This window comes from Vidua chalybeata, chromosome 6 (assembly GCF_026979565.1).
Source record: "Vidua chalybeata isolate OUT-0048 chromosome 6, bVidCha1 merged haplotype, whole genome shotgun sequence".
NCBI classification, from domain to species: Eukaryota; Metazoa; Chordata; class Aves; order Passeriformes; family Viduidae; genus Vidua; species Vidua chalybeata.
The window spans coordinates 29464695-29483259 of NC_071535.1; the positions used below are offsets into that span (position 1 = coordinate 29464695).

The 18565-nt window shown below is 35.3% G+C and overlaps 1 protein-coding gene across 1 annotated transcript in view; it reads right to left on the reverse strand.

The window, feature by feature from the left end:
- Nucleotides 1-6066: 6066 nt before the first annotated feature.
- The window catches only part of AQR (aquarius intron-binding spliceosomal factor), a 48813-nt gene continuing 36314 nt past the window's right edge, over nucleotides 6067-18565 (reverse strand). Inside the window, exons 29-35 of the mRNA XM_053945313.1 lie at nucleotides 17016-17203; nucleotides 15250-15421; nucleotides 12823-12993; nucleotides 12013-12098; nucleotides 11030-11204; nucleotides 9604-9717; nucleotides 6067-6587 (exon numbers count right to left, since the gene is read on the reverse strand). Of these exons, the coding sequence (XP_053801288.1) occupies nucleotides 6342-6587; nucleotides 9604-9717; nucleotides 11030-11204; nucleotides 12013-12098; nucleotides 12823-12993; nucleotides 15250-15421; nucleotides 17016-17203 (1152 nt within the window). The 3' untranslated portion in view covers nucleotides 6067-6341. The remainder of the gene's footprint in view (nucleotides 6588-9603; nucleotides 9718-11029; nucleotides 11205-12012; nucleotides 12099-12822; nucleotides 12994-15249; nucleotides 15422-17015; nucleotides 17204-18565) is intronic.

An 18565-nucleotide genomic window follows, 5' to 3' on the forward strand; every position in this document is an offset into this window, starting at 1 on the left:
TTTTTTGTGTGTGTGGGTGGAGTTTTCTGTTTGATTTGTTGATTTTTTGTTTGTTTGTTTGTTTAGTTCTTTTTTTTTTAGTACTGCACCTTTTACTTTCTATTTCATCCCATGACTTCCTAAAAATGTATAATTCATGTAAGAGAAAAGTACATTACTAAAGGTAAGTGCTTGAACAATTTCTGTTTGTTGTTTGTTTTTAAATAAGTGCCCAACAAATTGCAACATTAATGCAACATTTTGGAAAAAGCATTGCTTTGGAAAAATTGTCGTCATGCCTAGAATGTCATTATTTTCAAAAACAATATCCCACAGGAGTTTCCAAATAATGTAATTTATTTTCTGTTTGAAAACCTATAGTTCCTCAATTAAAGTTTATGTAAAACACATCTGTTGCAATAGTTTAGATAACAAAGTTATAATACAGAATTGAACTGGAGGCCATGGGTTCTGGCCTTGCTCTCCACAAGATTTCTCTACACATCAACGGACATAAGAGAATCCAGATCAAGACACAGTAGGCTATCAGTAAAAAAACAGTATGCAAAATAAGAACTCAAAATTTTCTTGAAGGTGAATATGTAGCATTCTCCTTTAGAATCTGTATGAAACCACAAAACTCTTAATAGAGACTTAGTAAATAAATTAATCAAAGAATAGCAATTTTCAGTATATCTTTCTCATATGCAAAACCATTATCTCTTCTTATCTTAAACTTAGGTTTAATTCAGAGCTATACAGAGGCAATATTTGGATTTGCATGAGTTCTTTTCAAATTTAGATCATACATTATATTGCATAATTACAACACAGCAGTTTTTTTATTTAACCCTGATCACATTTCCAGGGTTTGTCAGTGACAGACAGCAAGAAAACCTTTCCACAGTTCGACTTTTCTCATCCCAGTTAGTCCTGTTTCAGTGTTCTTGAATGTGTCCTCAGCAGAGGAGGATTATCCATGAGTCGATTTCTCCCCTCTCTGACTCAGCTTGCAAAACATGGTCTCATTTTAGAAAACAGGTATTGCCCAATAGGACATGACTGCTGCTGCCAAAAACCACTCTGAAAAAATAGGACAAGCCTAAACTACTGTGACTTGTGGTCAGAAAGAGAATCTTTGTGCCTCTGTACTGAGCTTCTCCCCACCCACTTCTGCTGCCCCTGAACTACTTCCTGTCTTCCTTTACAGTAGTTAAGACACTTCTGTCCCTAACGACTGTCCCATCTAAAAATAAGTGCTCTTGACACACAAGAGATGTCAGACTAGCACAGCAGGATGCTGAAGCGTCTCTAGATGCGTAGCAGGGCTTCTCTTACAGCAAGTTGCAGCAATGTAGGAATTCACACTTGATAAATGCAATACGGGCGGCTTCTTTTTATCTCTTGCAAATGGTGCCAGGACTGATGTATTCCTGATCCTTATTTGGTAATCCAGCTTGCTTCTTTTATGCTGTTCTATGGAATCACAAAATTCTAATGTTTGATTAAGCAAATGTGCACTGTTTTTTTATATAGCTTTTTCACTGACATCTATAGGTGAACTATGTCATTGTCAGCAGCTTGCTCAACCTTTTGTTTGGGCCTACATTTTCTTAGAACATACTTGTACAGACACATACTCTGCTCTGGCAGTGTTTGTACAGCAGAAAGATAACAACTGGGAAGTTTCTTACCTATAGCTGAAGCAACTCCTCTTCAGCTTCCTTTTGAATCTCGTTTTCCAGGTATAGCAATACAGCAACAGGTTACTCTGTATTGCACATAATTAATGCTATTACTTGATTCAATTATCCTTGCCCTTGCTCCTTTTTCAAGGTGAGTGAAAATCATAATAGCACCTAAATAAAACACACTATCTTTCTTAACAGCAACATATTACATTATCCCTTATATTGGTTAGATTAAGCTAAAGCCCTGCCAGAGCAAGGCCCGGAGAGATGATCTGTCCTTGCTACCTACCACAAGTGTGGGGAAAAAAATAATTTTCTCGTTACTGTAGTAGTGTTTAGTCTGAAATACTATTATTTAGAAACTGAGAGAGAGTAACTGCAATTATTGTTTCTCTCTCTCCTCTATTCCCTTCAATGTAGCCATTTTGTAGATACTCATGTTTGCAAGTTTTGGAAGTTTGAGTACTGTACTTTTTCAGGTATCTCCCAAAAACTTAGGAAAATACATGATTTAGAGAGGAGACTTAGCTGAAAGCCTTTCAAGAACATTCTGCAATTTGCAATGGAAACAGCATTCTTTGAAACATTATAACGTATGAACATTACACTGTTATTGGGCTTTTCCAACGGGTACCTAAGCAACCAATACTTTGAGAAAAGGATTGTAAAGGAACTACACTTGAGAAACTGCACAGCAAAGGAAACATTTGGGCCATAAACTAAGGGCCATAAAAACAGCTTCCAAAACTTGCACAAAAACATTCATTTTCGATTGATTATCTCTCCTGAGAGCATTACTGTATTTGGCAAAGGAAACTATGCTGTCATATATCTTAAGAGCACTCAAAGCTTTTTGACTGCTGTGGGCTGTGATTCATTTGTTGACCAGGACATTCACTTTTGTCTGCTTGCTACAAGATTTCAAGTGTTACCTACTTCTTGTTTCAATAAAATTGTGTGTCACTGGGTTTATCCAGCATCACCATCTCTAGATGGTGGTGATCTAGAGGTGGTGATCATCACCACCTCTAGGTCTTCTTTTAAAAGAATTCAGTGATTTCAGAAAGCTGGTCTCTCTGGACCTGTCAGCAAAGCCATTCTATTAAGAAACAACTTAATTTCTACTCCTTGTGAGAATACTTTTCTTCAGGATTCATAGCCTTTTACAAGCCAGGAAATGGCAAGATCCATTCCAAGAGGGAAGGGAAACTGCCAGTGCTTGCTTCCCCTCCAAAGGAATTTAGGTCATACCTTATTGAACACACAGAACAGTACTCAGTATACACTATTAAAGCAAATTCAATGTAGGTTAGCAAAAAGTAACAGCCCTATCTTTAGAAGTTTATCATATATTATTTTATTTAATATTACAGATTATATATATTGTATGCTTTCCATTTACTCGTCCACTCTTTTCCCCTTGGCAAAACTGCTCCTGAATGTTCTAGTCCTGACTTACCCACCATCTTTGCCAAGCCCTTTCAAAGTCCATACAGACTAAAGCAAAAAAGCAAACTCTGCTCTGAGAGTTACCAAGGCATTTTCTTTGATAATACCAAAACCTGCACTTACTGCATCAGTTCAGTCACAGACAGAAACCAGCCTGTATTTATATAGCATTATTTCACCTATATAGGGATGACAGAACCCAAGGTAAATTGCTCTTTACCTTTCTTTTTCTGGCTATTACAGAAATGAATAGGACATTGCCTTACAGTATCATTTTTACATTGGCACTACATTGGATCAGTATCCAAAGGTTGAGCTGCTTCCAAACCAGTCTCTAAGCAAATCTGCAAAGGAGTAACTAAGTTGTTTTACAGGTTCAGTGCAAGAGGAAAATGAGGCAATTCATGTAAGGGTTGCTAAAAAAAATATGAAGGAAAAACACTAATAGCTCTTTAGTTTCACTCAAATGTCCTTAATGGATATCTTGCTCTATAGCTTTGGAACAATAAAATAAAGCAATTTTACATCTTTTCCTCAAGTTCATACCCTCAGGGGATCTTGACCTCAGAAAGATTTTAATTTTGTTCACTAGATTTTCAAGAACTGCTAAACAATCTTTGAAATAATGTTTAAAAAGAATTTTTAAAAGCTACTTTAACACGTATTTCATTTAAAAATTCTGTGTTTTTAAAGTAATTAAATTTGTGTGTATTTTTTTTTAATTTCAATACATTTAGTTTAACAACTGGGTATTGTTGTTCACTTGAATAGAGATGCTAAGTCCTAAGCAAATATTGCCATTGGAAAACAAACCACATAGATCAAAATTATAGTTTTAAACTCCTTCACTTCTCCCACCTAATTCTTCTTGAAAGAAAAGTGCATCAGTCATAAAAGACTATTTTGGTGGAAAGACAAAGTTCATCCTTTATCAAAAATTATAAAAAGAATTAAAAAGCTTTGGAAGTAAAAGGCCCCAAATCCAATCTCACACTCCAAAGCAAAGCCTCAAGAACTTTCCAACCATTGCTAGAATGACAACACGATTTTCCCGAATTCCTGAGGATGTATTCTCCTAATGTGTCCATGTCTCTAAAAAAACTCAATTTTAACATGTGGAAGATGGCATTAAGGATAATGAAGGACCTGCTTTGGTCAAATTACCTCAACAAAACCTTCCACTTTTTTTACAGGTGCCTCAGAAAGCTGCACATTAAAGCTGTTCAAGCTTTTACAATTGCTTGCAGTTCCACTGCCTCTTCCAGCACTTTAGCCAGAACCAACCTCCACTGCCACTCCTCTCACAACTTCAGGGCAACACTGAGATCTGTCTAGGACAACTCTATACTTGGCTGCTGCTCTACAAGGACTGAGCCAAAGTGACCAGACATGCCTGGGGCTTGCACACAGAGCACAGCATGGCACAGCCAGGTGTGGACACTGTCCACTGTAAACTGCACAATTCAAAAAGGTTTCTGCAGCCCCCTTCAGCTTCAGGTGTTCATTAAGAGTCATTCTGTCCTAATTTTTTATAGAATCTCTGTCAGTTAAATTACTCCTTTTAGAAAAAAACCCAAACAACTGGAGAATCCTTCTCAAATTACTAAAATACTAATGCAAGTAAATGATTCAGTATTTATAGAAAATTATCTGGAAAACAAAGATGACAACCCTCATCTGAGCTAGTTGCTTGTGGCTTGAAGGCTGAGTATTACTCAATTCTGCATGTACATGATTGCTACTGCATGAAACTTAATATCCATATGTTCAATACAATTCATTCTTTCAAGGCAGGCAATTCAGTAATAAACAGTACACTCCCTTAAAGCAAAACACACAAGGACCGAACACAAATTCTGCATTATTTTTAGTTTCTTGTTTGAGAAAACTTCATTTCAGCAAAGAAGAACATAAAAGAACACCATGTACCCAAGGCAAGTACTTAGATTTGCTACTCCTGAGCTCCCCTCTGAGAGAAGGGAAAGAATGATTTCAGGGGGAGGAGCAGGTGAGATCCCAGCACACACAGACTGGTATGCAATAGATGCATTTCATGGAGCTTGTCATACATTTAATTTGATACTATCTTCTCCTGTACTATAAAAATATTAAGAAAAAATAAAAAATTTCAATGCTGTTAAAAAAGCTTGGAAGTTAATTATGCTCTAATCATTCTAGCAAGTCCATCTGGCAGCTTCACAACTGCAACACTTGAAATCCAAGAGTTTTCCCTTTGCCAGCAAAAGGTGTTCTAATGGCTATTGCTGTGCTTGAAAATCTACTTGGAAATTCTGAAGTCTCATTAAACCACTGACTAATTTGACATGATGGCAAGTATTCATAAGGAATCAGGGACAAATCCTTTCTCTGATCACTTTATGAAACGTGCACACTCAGATGTTACCCTAAAAAAAACCCCACTCAACCATTATATCATTAATACCAATATTGTATGTTTTACATATCCTGCATTCAGGGAACTACTTTCTCTTTTTTTCCTCATGTGGCTTTAGCATGGGCAAATACTGTTTCTTCTTCAAGCAAAATAAATCTATTTCAAAATACTAATTTAGAACCCAGGGCTGTTGAAAAGCAGCATCCTTCCTTCTTCTGTAAAGAATAAAAAATTAAAAACAACATCAGAAGTTAATGATAAGAAATTGCTACAAGTACATGAATCCTGAGAATCCACTACAGTCAAAATTCAATAGAGCTGTTGAACACTTCCAAGTCCCATGACAATTCACATTTCTCAGACATACAATCACATATCTTAATGAACTTGAGTCTATGCCTAAAATACCATCTCAGTGAATACAAGCACAGCTCTGCATAAGGAATTCTCCATGGCAAAATACTAAGGAAACCATAAACCATGTCTGACCAATATTGAATTTACTTTGTGAGGTTTAATGGGTGACTGAATTAAGAGTCAAATATTCAAAACTGGTATAAAAAGCATCTTTACTGAACAACTTATAAAAAGGAAAAAATATAATTTGAGGCCATTAAACAAATTACATTACCAATAGTGACAAGAACTCAGTAGAATGTTTGCCAAACATCTTGCTTGTCCACAAAGCATTCAGTGAAAAATATACCAAACAGGTATTATATAGGCAACCACTTAATGAAAGTCAATGTAAAAGTAGCAATTATTTTTCCAACTGCTCTTTTCCCTGCCAATTTCCCAAAATGCATTAAGGACAAGGATTCCATCAATCACTTTTCAGTCTCATTCTCGGGTTCACTGTCTCCACTATCACTGTCTCTTCCAGGGTGTTCTGGCATTTTTCGGTGTTCATCCATTTCATCCACATTCAATTCTCCTTCCTTCATCGTTTCTTCCACTACTTCATTTTCTTCTGCTGCATCTGCCTGCACGCTCTGAACTTCACCTTCTACTTCAGTCTCTCCAGTTTGTGTTGGTTCTGGTTCTTCAATCATGGCAGGTGGGGGCAGTAAATGCTGGATAATTGAAAAAGGAAGGATTTTAAGTTGTTACACTTTAGCTTGAACTGTTCATCTTACAATTAGGATTTTGCATTAGATAACAAGTTAACAACAAACACTTAAAATTTAGAAGCTGTAATGATTTATAAGCACTTTGTGCCTATATATAAGAAAAATTAGAATAATGGTCACAATATAGTCATCTTAGATATATTTTTTATGGAAAAGAGGGTGTTAAAATCTTAGGACTTCCAATTCAAGGACAGAAAACACATTTAATTATCCCAAACACTCAGACAAGTAATAGGGTTATGGTAAATCTTGGAGAAATATGCATATTTCTACCTTAATCTCATCTGTTACCATTTTAAACTCCAAGATATGTTTAACTTGGTTTTTGATGCCTTCAACAGGCCTGTCTTTAACAATTCATACCCATAATTTCCCCTTGCAACATCTTATAAAATACTATGTGAATGTTATCTGTACTTACACAATTCACATTACACTAACAGTTAAACAATGCTTAAATATTTTCACACAATACTTCTGAAAGAGTAATTTCATGTATTCCAAGTGTTCTGCTTTCAACCAAAGAAGTAGTTTGTAAAACATTATAGGCTGGAATAGTAGTCAAGTAACAAAACTGGACAAAAAATACCAGGAATACTTTGAGCTGAAGAGTATGGATGAATGCTATACAACTGCAGGCTGAACAGAAACACTCATACTTCTTGCAGCCTGACATTATTTAATGACATGATGGATATTTCTTTAGAATATTTTGGATCATTTTAATGAAATGCAATCTTGAAAAACTTGACAGTTGTTGAGCTTTGTTTTGCTCAAAACGCAACTTTATATCACATGACAAATGAGGTGTTTAATTACAATGAAGTTTTACCTTCAATTCGATGACACTAATATTACCTATTTGCACAGGCAAATCTACAAATCAATTGTAATTGCAGGCAGATATATAAAAAGACTATAGACTTTGAAGTTATCACACTGGTCTCTATATCCATCTGTGCACAGGAAAGCGCAGTTCCAAACCAAAGATCTTACAAAAGATGTGAGAGACACAGACCTCTGTGACTTACTTAGATGCACATTGTGCTTTGTGACAACTACTTTAAGGACCAGTGTAAAAAAAAGGGAAAATAATAATGCTGTACTGAATACAATAAAAGAAAATTAATGCCAGCTTTGCTTTTTTTCAGTAGTTCACTTCTCGGCTTCTCCTGCAAGAAGAATGTGATTCATAATCACAGTAGGAAAACAGCAGTTTTGTACCTAATTTTAGCTAGCAATGGATATGATTAGGACGCCAAAAAGTGTAACAGGTATTAGCAGGAGAATTGGGTCCATATTTGATTAAGGCGTCAAGCAAATGCTTTTGGTAAAATTTAGATGCCAGCATCTACTTTTCAGGACATGTAAATACTTCCCTATTTTGATAGGGCTATTCATTTACACCTAAATGTGGCCCATCTACTGCACAAGTAAGTCTTCATCACATAATATTTTGCATGGTTTAAAGATCTCCAACTATATTAGACAAACTGACTTCAAAGCAAGACTTGTCAGGTGCTTATAGGACAGGGTTTCTAAAAAAAAACAGTGTGAGCTTACTTCACTACTACTAAAAAAAATTACAGTAAGAAGAAATTCCAGTAGCGTCCTCTTTGTATATCCTCTTTTCTTTATAGCACACAGCATTTCTCCAAAATAGTCAGAAAGTATCCTCTCTGTCCAGACAGCCTGGAAAAGGCTTTTTCTGGGTAACAAAACACTTCAAATTTGGCTGAAGCTTTCTCTCAGAAATAAAAATAAAATCCAGAAGTCACTGGGTAAGACCTGCAGAGCAAAATAAATTTTCTATCTGAAAGTCTGACATTCAGTTGAAAATGTTTTGAGTTCTGATCTCTATTGATTACACTGTTCCATATTAGATGAAACATGGAAGTGAAAGAAAAAAAGGAAGAGGATGTGACAGAGACATTCTTGCATTAAAGAACAGTACTTAGATCTCTCAGACTATCTGTTCAAGGACAGTCATGTTCGCACTCTCTTCCCACAGTCGGCTAATACAGAGTAAGTAGTGTCTTTTTACATCAATTTTGTCAAGTTTTGGAAATCTTTCAAAGAGCAAAAACCAATAAGGGAACTTCAGAGTATCATGAAAGAATAAATTATAGGTAATACAATATATAGGTATTATATAATATATGAAGAATAATATATAGGTAATATGAAGATGACAGACCCCAGACACTGTGTGAAAGCTGATGCAGTTAAGGGGTAGCATTTAAGACCATTGCCTTTTGTTTAACTACCTCTAGGCTTTACAGATGATCTAAGTATGCTCAGTATACTATCTAAACTACTTTAATGGTCCACTCATTTACACGAGACTACAAAGACTTTCTGATGGGTTCTAAATTCTACTTCAGGGATTAAACACTGACAAAACTAGGTACAGAAGTGTCTACAACTGCTTTGCTTGATGCTGAAGTAGGGCTGAAAAAAAATGCTCCAGAACTAAAAACACTACAGCTGCAAACCAACCTGGATAATAGGGTGATTTAACAGGGTTAAAATGGTTTCAAGACATGATCTGGTCTTGCTCTTACAAAATATTATTACATCATGCAGTGGTGTTACAATCCAACTAGCTGAAATCCCACACTTACCTGAAATGTAAAACACAAGTTTCCTTCAAATTAATACTAGACAAACTAGTTCTTTAGTATTAATGAATATTATTTTTGGCCCAAACAGAGCCATCAATGCACTTGTCATCAATTACTGATAGATTTGGGGCCTGAAATTGAGGCTTAAAACACCAGAAGATACAGCTTTTGCTACCACAGCATTTTACAAGACCTCAATATTCTCACTTCCAGTCACTAATACTTTTTGAATTTTAAATATAACAGAAACAGACTCAAATCTCAACAGCTTCTCATGCAATTTACTGAAAAATGACTTTATTCTAAATGCTTTCCAAAAGTTTGAAGGTCCTTACCTGTTGATGGTGGCGTGTACTCTGTATCATGTGCATATACATATTGTAGACAAAGTTAGCCATTTGAGGCATGTTCTTAATAACATGTATTTGGTGAGCTGGTCTTTCTCCATTCTAAGGAAGGGGAAAAAAGTGGACATTCAGCAAACAAAGCAAAACAACCATTATTCAAAGCTTATTTAACTATATTAGAAGTCAAAAGCTCCAAGAAATTAAATAACGGTTTTCAAAGAAAAAAAAATTGGTGAATTCTTTGGAAAATTAGGAAGCATAGGTCTTACATTTTGGGGAACCGGATTAATCATGATACTGAAGCCTGAAGAAGAAACTTCAGAAGGAGAGGCTGGGTTCTGATTCTTACTCCATGAAGTACATTTTGGACTTGAGTAATTTAACATATTAAAGGCACAAATTGTTTATGATCAGATTAGGATTTAGCCTATGGCCTGTTGCAGCCCAGCTCCTTGCTCACACTCACTGACCTTGCTCGTTGCATTCTTGTTGCACAGTTGATCTGAAAGTTTCAACTGAAAGGGCTCCCTCCCAAACTTGTCAATAGCATTTAAGACCAGGAAAAGAGTTGTAACTGAATTTTTGGTGCATGCAGGCATCCCTTCTCAAAGCTTCAGAAAGCAGAGCAGATATGTTCCTTTGTTTCTTCATTTAGCATCCTGCTCTGTGTGCCCTGTGCTTAGATCCTCAACACAAACCTTTCCCCAAACATCTAGTGCAGTATTAAAAATTAGGTTTTTGTACTTAGGAACCTAGCTCAACAGCAAAGGTCTTGTGGTATCAAAACCAATTTTAAGAGAAAAAAAATTAACTTGTAATGCTGAATTACTCAGTTACATGTAATTTTACATCTTTAAATGAGAAATGAGTAGCTTTATGTAGCTTTGCTTGAGAAATAACATAATTTTGTTTCACAACAAGACCAAAAATGCATAAGAACTAAAAATATCTTTTGATCACAAAAGAAACATACTGAATCATTTACACAAGCAGAACTCAGGAAGAAGCAGGCACAACAGTTACTGATACTTAAGTTATATTGATAATTAACTTTTGTGGGAACAGCAATTAAAACCAGCTGGTGTTTATCATGACAAAAAATAACTCTGAGGATGTATTCATAGAATCACAAAATCATTAAGGTTAGAAAAGACCTCTAGTATCAACAAAATCCAATCATCACACTGTTGAGTTCACCACTGAACTATACCTTCAAGTGCCACATCCACACCTTTTCTTAAATACTTCCAGGGATGTGATTCCATCATTTCCCTGGACAGCCTGGTCCAATGCCAAGAATCAGATGCACCAGTCTAGCAGAGAAAACACTTTCACCTCTTACAGCCCACTGAAAAAAAGTGAGCAAACACCAACACCCATTACACATACCAAAATCCAGTGCAGCTGTTCCTACCTGTCTTGCAGTTGGAAAACATTCTGTGGGAACGATATGGAGGTGAAGTGGTCGAGCTGTGAGTTGGCTGAAAGCTGGAGTTAGCTCAAAACAGTTTTGAAATAGTGAGACCCTTGCAAAGATATAAAGTCCAAGTCTGGCTCTTGACATGGCAACGACTAATCGTCGGACATCCCTTCAGAAAATAAAATCAATCATGTTTTTTTTCATTAATGACACACTTGCAATAAAAATAGCTAGAAGTACATGGGAGTCTTAAAAGAAATATAAAATCATCTGCCCAAATACTATCTTGTCTTTAGTTTTTTTTCCCTACACATTGTTTAAATAACTAGCAAATCCTAGTACAATTATATAGAAACAAATATATTGGTTCACTGTACCAATAACACTTTGAGAAACCGCCCTCTACTATTTTCCTACACCTCAGAAGTTGAAAGTAAACATTGAGAAAAAAATCCCAATAGCATTTCTGTATCTGAATGAGTAAAGATTAATTTGGTAACTCATTTATCTACCTAAGATCAGACACGTTTTCCTCCATCACATCCCAAACCAAAAGTGCAAACATTTAAAACTGTACACAATAATGCAACTTATGCAATGATCAAACACTTCTGATTGCAAAAGTAATAAAAATCTCGATCACAGGAAAGGATCTATGAGAAAATTTAAGCCTGCATTTGCTCAAAAACACTACAGTCCTATAATTCTACTAGGGTGAAGCCAAGGTCAACCTACCTGCAGCAACATAAACTAATTATAGGGTAAGAGCCATTACAAAAGGATAAGAGCTCAAGAAGAGGGTACCAGACAATTATAAAAGGAAGTCTGTCTGAACTTCATTATACACATAGCATTGAACTTCACTTCTACTACATACTCATACAATAGAATTTTTGTATAATGGACTATTTGTATTTCTGTATCTGATACGGAGTACAAGTACTGCTATGGCACTACAAAAAGATGTTCTTACATACCTAAGGTGGCCTACAGCTTTTGTACGCACTAGGGAAAGCAGAATATAATCGTTCTGTTGGCCTTGAAACCTGTCCACAGTTGTTACCTACAGAATTAAAAAATAAGAAAAAACCTCTATAGGTTAATTTTTGCCATTTCAATTAAAACACGACACCAAAATTTTAACATCAACTTTGGACTGAGATTGCAGTAAACAAGAAGAGAAAATTCTTTAACTGATTTAGTTGGCCTCTAACAAAAAGCCTAGGTTTTTTTCCGGAATACATTGGGAGGAGCTTTTGTCTGACTGTATACTGTTTCTTTTACTTCTTTTTATTTAAATTTGTCAGAGAAGTGAGGTGCTAATACCAAAAGATTATGGAAGCCATTAGCTTTGCAATACAGTTTTAACCTGCAGAATTAGCACCAGATATTTGTAACAGTATTATTTGTTTATTTCTTCAGATTCGTGATCATACATTCTATCAAATAATTTCCACTCTTGGTGGACCTTTCTAATGATGTGATTTTGGGGAATTATGTTATTATTGAGGACAAACAAATGACAAAAAAATAGTTATTCTGTCCCACATAGCCTGTAGTCTTTTCACCTTCACTGACTTCACTCTGCCAAATTATCAACAGGCAAAAATGAGGGCACTAGTCTATGAAATTCGATAGAATGTAGGTTCATAAATATGTGGTTAAACAGGAAATATTTCCAGAGATACCTATTTAAGTATAGCTTAAATTAGCCTGATTTTCAATATGACAATTTAAACACACAGAGACCAGAACTACTACAATGACTGATATATGTTCAAAGTCACCTTGTTTGGCCTTCCAATTAGAGGATTGTTTCCACATCGCTGATTAATGACATCACGGATCAGGTGCTTCTGTCCATTATATGTTGTCAGGATACTTATCCTGTCTGCAGGATAACCAAGCAGGCACATATACATGAAGACTGCCACTACATACTCTGCCTCACCAAGATTCTAAAGTTTAAAATAAGAGAAAAAGACATGAAGAAAAAGACAGAAAAAGGGTTACTCATCTTGTAAGGTTAGAAAGAATAACACCTGTGACATTGTCAGATATTTAGACAAATAATTTAGTGCTGAGAGAAATGTCCCTAGATCTGATGATTCTTTGCTAACTTCGTACAAGCCATTTTGAAAGAATGGAAGAACCACAAGTAGGTTTAATACCTGTGGTATCATTCTCACTCAGTTTCAGACAACTGTTAAAAATATCTACATCAGTATTATTGTTAGGCACTGATTGAAACTTTGCAATATTTACTCAAAAGTTCCAGTCAGCCAAAAAAGGCATAATGACTCACTCCCCAGTAAACTGAAAGTATGAACTAGTTGCACTAGTATAAACAAAGTCCTTTCAAGTATTAATTAGGAGACAGACATCTGGATTATGAAATCCAGTTATTTCCACTGCAGGCCATCCTATTCAATTACAAATTACCAGCGCTTATTTTGTATATGGTAACATTCTCTCTCTGTCATTACTTTATGAGTCTGTTCCAAAGTACCACTCTTCTGACTACAGGAAGCTTTGTTCTATTTCCAGACTGAAGTTATTCATAGCCTATTTAAATCCATTTTCTATCAACAAAAATTATCTTTCAGGTTAAAAAGTTGTTCTCAAATGCTGACATTTACTCCTGCTCTATTTATACAAGGAATTTTATCCCCACTTGGCGTATGTTTGAATAGGCTGGACATACCAGCCTCATTTATTTTTTCTTACTAAGTGGGCTCTGCATTACTTGGAAAATGCAGTTGCCAGGCATATCAAACACCTGTGGGTGTAAAGCTATTCTACAAATTTTAATCCCCTTTAACTCTGAAAAGAAAAGCCCAAATTCATGAAGAGAGTTATACATGACAGCAATCTGTTATCTCATGAAAAACCTTGAATGCCACCAACATATTATGCTAAATATCACTCAATTACCAAGATCACCAAAAAAAAAAAAAAAAAAAAAAAGAAATGGTAGGCAGTATTAGAGGAGTGTGCACATGAGAGTACTGATATAATGAGAAGTGTGTTCTGTGTCCTCATGTCAGTGCTCTTAATCTTCTTTAGCCAAAGAGTGGTCTAAAGCAGTGCTTGTACTCTCAATTATCAGGTACTCCTTTCAGCTGTTTGTGTTCCACTGGACAACTTTTTACTACTTGCATGTTACAATTTCAAAAACAAAATCAAAATGATCTCTCCAAACAATTCTGTCCTCAATCTAGCAATGGGATAAAGTGGATTATGATTAACCATCTTCTCTAGCAGGACACTAATTTGTACTGAAAAGGTATCAAGAAGAACCCAAGCAAAACCTACAAATAGATTTCATACCTTTTTAAAAACATAGATTCACTAAGTCTCAGTGATCTTCAGAGGGAAAAATGAACAAGAATATTATCATCATAAAGTATATAGTTTGTTTTCCATAATATTAAGCAAAATATAAGGTGTTAACTCCATGTTTGAATTAAACTCCTTAACATTGCTCCAGCTCTAACTTTTCCAAAGCCCAAGTTTGCTATTTTAGGCACCATAGTTTGTTTCACCAGTTTTTTTAAACTGAAAATATAAGCATCTCACTACAAGTGTAAAATGTTTTCCTAATTTAAGAGAAATAGATAGAGACTGTTGATGAGTTGAAAACTTAGTTGAGAGTTTGAAAACTTAGTTGAGAAACTCCAAGATTAAGGTTTTCTTCAATTTACTTCATCCTCCAAGTCTCTACGGCTCTTATGTACGCCTCTAGCAGTACTGTTTTATTCTTTAACAAATGGGCATGTTAGCATTCCTACCTATCGATCAAATCAACACAATGACTCTTCAAACTCAGGTATGAGCAACCAAGCAAACTTCAATTCTTTGTGTTCAGAGGAAGTGCTACTACTAGTGTTTTTTTACTATCATTGTACAGCTGAATTACAGTGGACTTCAATTTGCCTTAGGTCAAAATTACGTTTTGTAATGAATTACAACAAGTCTCATCCCTCCCATAACAAGGAGAAAACAAAGTCATTTATTGAGCAAAAGCCCCAACACAATGTTTTCATTTTCAACATTCAAAACTCATTAAAAGGAGGAAAAAAATCACACACATGACTCAATTATCTGAGAACATGAATTGAATGTCAGTTTACTGTTTTTCATAGTCTGTCTTCACTGCAGATCTAACAAGGCCTATTGAGGTTAATAAATTACACATGTAGTACTTCCCTTACCTGATAGAAATAAGGATTGGGTTCAGACTCTCCTACACCGTTGAAGTCTTCTACATTTATAAGCTGGAAGTCATACAAAAAGCCAGCATTGGCTGTTCTGAACTCTGGCAGAAGCTGCACGTGAGGCAGGTTACCCAGGTTCTTGTAGCGCCAGTTGTAGAGGTTACACAAACTGTTCAAAACCACAGACACACAGCACACAGAGTGAGCTAGAGCAAGCTCTTTAACTCATTCAAAAGAATTCAGATGCATATGAGATCAGGGCTTCTGTAGGTTTGCAGTGAAAAGAATAATTTTGCTAGGCAGCCTGTACATATATAAATGAACACACTCAAACAATCTATCCAGCAATATTATTTTTAGGTTGTGATTCTGTTTTAATCTCTCTCACTGAAAACTTCAGATGCCATGTCAATGTGGCACACTCAGGTTTAAGTCTGTTCCTCTTGATCAAGCTACAAGTTTTGTAAGAATTCATGGGTAACAGAACTTAAGGAATATTAATCCTTCTTTACAAAACAGAAGGAATAAGGAAAAAAAATATTTTCTGCATTAACTGTGGTAAAGCTTCTTACAGTAAAAAGAATTTGATTTCCTTATTTATTTTGTGTATTTCCTAGTATTATCACAAGATATGAATGCAAACAAACAAGATCTACTTAATTCTGAATGATTCCTGATATTCATAGGGACAGTAATACTAGCAAAATGTCTCATTCAAAAATGCCCAAGAATATCCAGACCAGATTAAGAAGCAGACAGCTCACGGGAAAGCTACCTGTGATCGCAAAAGACAAAAGCATAGGAAGTAATCTCTTAAGAAATAACTTGCAAAATGAAGGACTTCTGCTTTGTTATCCCTAAGAAGTTCACTAAGATTTTGTAAAGTAAACTTTATTTACCATCATTCAGATGAAATTTTCATTTCAAAAATCATACTGAACTGTCATTCAAAGGACTAGAAAATAATGTTCTAGATTCCAAACATTTCCTACATGAAAAAAAATAAGTTCTCCGTCATATTTTTCACTACACTTTATGCCTAAAATAAAGACTTAGAACTAAACCTAAAGTAGCAAGGTTTTATATGGAGTAATTTTCTCTTATTTGGACGGTAATTTTCTCTTATTTCTCTTCTTAACATGACACCACAAATATGCAATTTACACAATCAATAAATCTGGTGTTTAAATTACCACAGTGAAATGACAAATACAAAGATAAAAAAGAAAAGCTATTACACTACAGAGTTGCAGTATCTCCTTTACTATAAAAAATGTTTTACGGTCTTGTGAGGACAACCTGAATGTGTCCAATCTCTGGATGCATCTCTCCTGAAATACTACAGAAAAGCACCCTTTTACAGTCTTTAAGGGAATTATTATATATTCAACACCAAATATATCATATTTTAATTTAACTTTGAATATACTAAATGTTAATTGAGAAAAGAAAGCTTCTGTAAAGTCTCATTTGTTAAAAAACCCTGAACACCTAAGATGATTAAGTACCTTTGAATATAATTTTCATTAAAGCACTCATGCAACAGCAGACTACTACTATATAAAAATAACAATGAAGAAATTAATCTGATTGCATTTCAGAGATGTAAAATTTGCCTTCCTAGTCTAAGCTGAAATTAAAATTCCAGCTTTTACCAACTCCTGTCCTAACAATAAAAACCAGTTTCTGTAGCTATGCATGCCCCTCTCTCATTTTTAACTTGTTACTTTCTGACAAGCTAGACAAAGGATTTTCTGTCTTACCTTGCTCTTGCTCTTCCTTGTGCATCCAAGTCAACAGTTGGCACTCCAACACGAACAAACCGTGTGAAAAGAGACTGTTCCATGTTGGAGTACTTTTGAAAAGCCATGTTCTTAATGACTGGTGGCAACTGATGATGGTCACCAATCATAATCCACCGCTTCAAACGACTGAATCCATCCTGGGGGTTCTAGAATTGAACAATTATACTATTGCAACTATTACAATATAATCAAGGCACTCAAAACACACTAAGAGTCAGATTGTCTGCTTTTGTCTAAGCCCTTCAACATTTGCTTTTAAGCTACACTGAACTTCAGTCTTTTTAAAGACTACTAGCTTTCATCCAATCAGAGAGTAGAATTGTAAATAAAATCTCTTTTCTTATAAAACAAGTACCTTTATCTAATAAAATTAGTAGAGAACTATCAGAATAAAGATCATATTGTATTGCTTTAAAGGCCAAAATCCCTGATTACTACACAGTAGTAGCAGTTACCCCAGAACTGTCCTCTGAACTTTATTTTTTGGATTCTGAGGTAGTGAATATGAAGCATCTGAAACAGTTTTTAGTGTTCAGATGCCTGAGGCAACACTGAACCTGCCTTTCAAGTGTCTCTGTAGTTCATGTTTACTTCTGTAATTCTCAAATAGCCTCTTCCAAGACCAGGATGTGCCCTAACTAATTCCCATCTTGGCTCTTGGACTGAATGCTCTTCACAATTAGCATCCTGGAGACTTCCAGCTGCCAGATCCTCATTACACACTCCTGTGATAATTCCCTTTCCCCATGGGAACATTATTTGAGACAGAACATAAAGTTCCTTTTCCTGCCACTTGAAGTGGAAGAGCTCTGAAGCTGTTTCTGATCAGATAGCAAGGAAAGAAAACCAAACTCTGAACTGTCCAATTCTGCAAGCCTGAAAATGCCTTAGTAAGAAAGTAAGAGGATGGAAATAATTTTTATTGGCAAGAATAAAAAACCACAAAAACCCCAAACTTTTTTTTTCTTTTTTTTCTTGAGAGCTTCTGCTTTGGAGATGACAAAGCATTCTATATAGTTGTTCCGTATGTATCAGCCACTTTAATCTTGGACAAAGAAGCCCCCCAATATTTTGTCTTTAAAAATTTCTCACTGAATGGCAAGTGAAGAAATCAAGTACTGCTACTCTGGAAGATTAGATCCTTAGGTTTTGTTAAAATTAAAACCCACTCAATTTTCAAGGACTATTTGGATGCCTCACATAAATAAACTCATGGACTATCGCCCAGAATATGTCTCTATGGTGAAATGGTCTACTCTAATTACACAAACTCTTGAGTTTCTGCATTTTTCACATATACCTGTTTTCCCTCACCTGCCAGATGCATCTGGTTATTCAATGCTCATTTATATGTTTGAAAAAAAAATGTAAGATGTTTACTACATTGAATAAAATAATGTCATAATTAAAAATCAAATCAGTCAAATCAGTGTGAAAGGTCTTACTAGCAAATATCAGTTCTGGGTTACTTTCTGCACATGATATTTTTCATTTTAATATTCAATAGT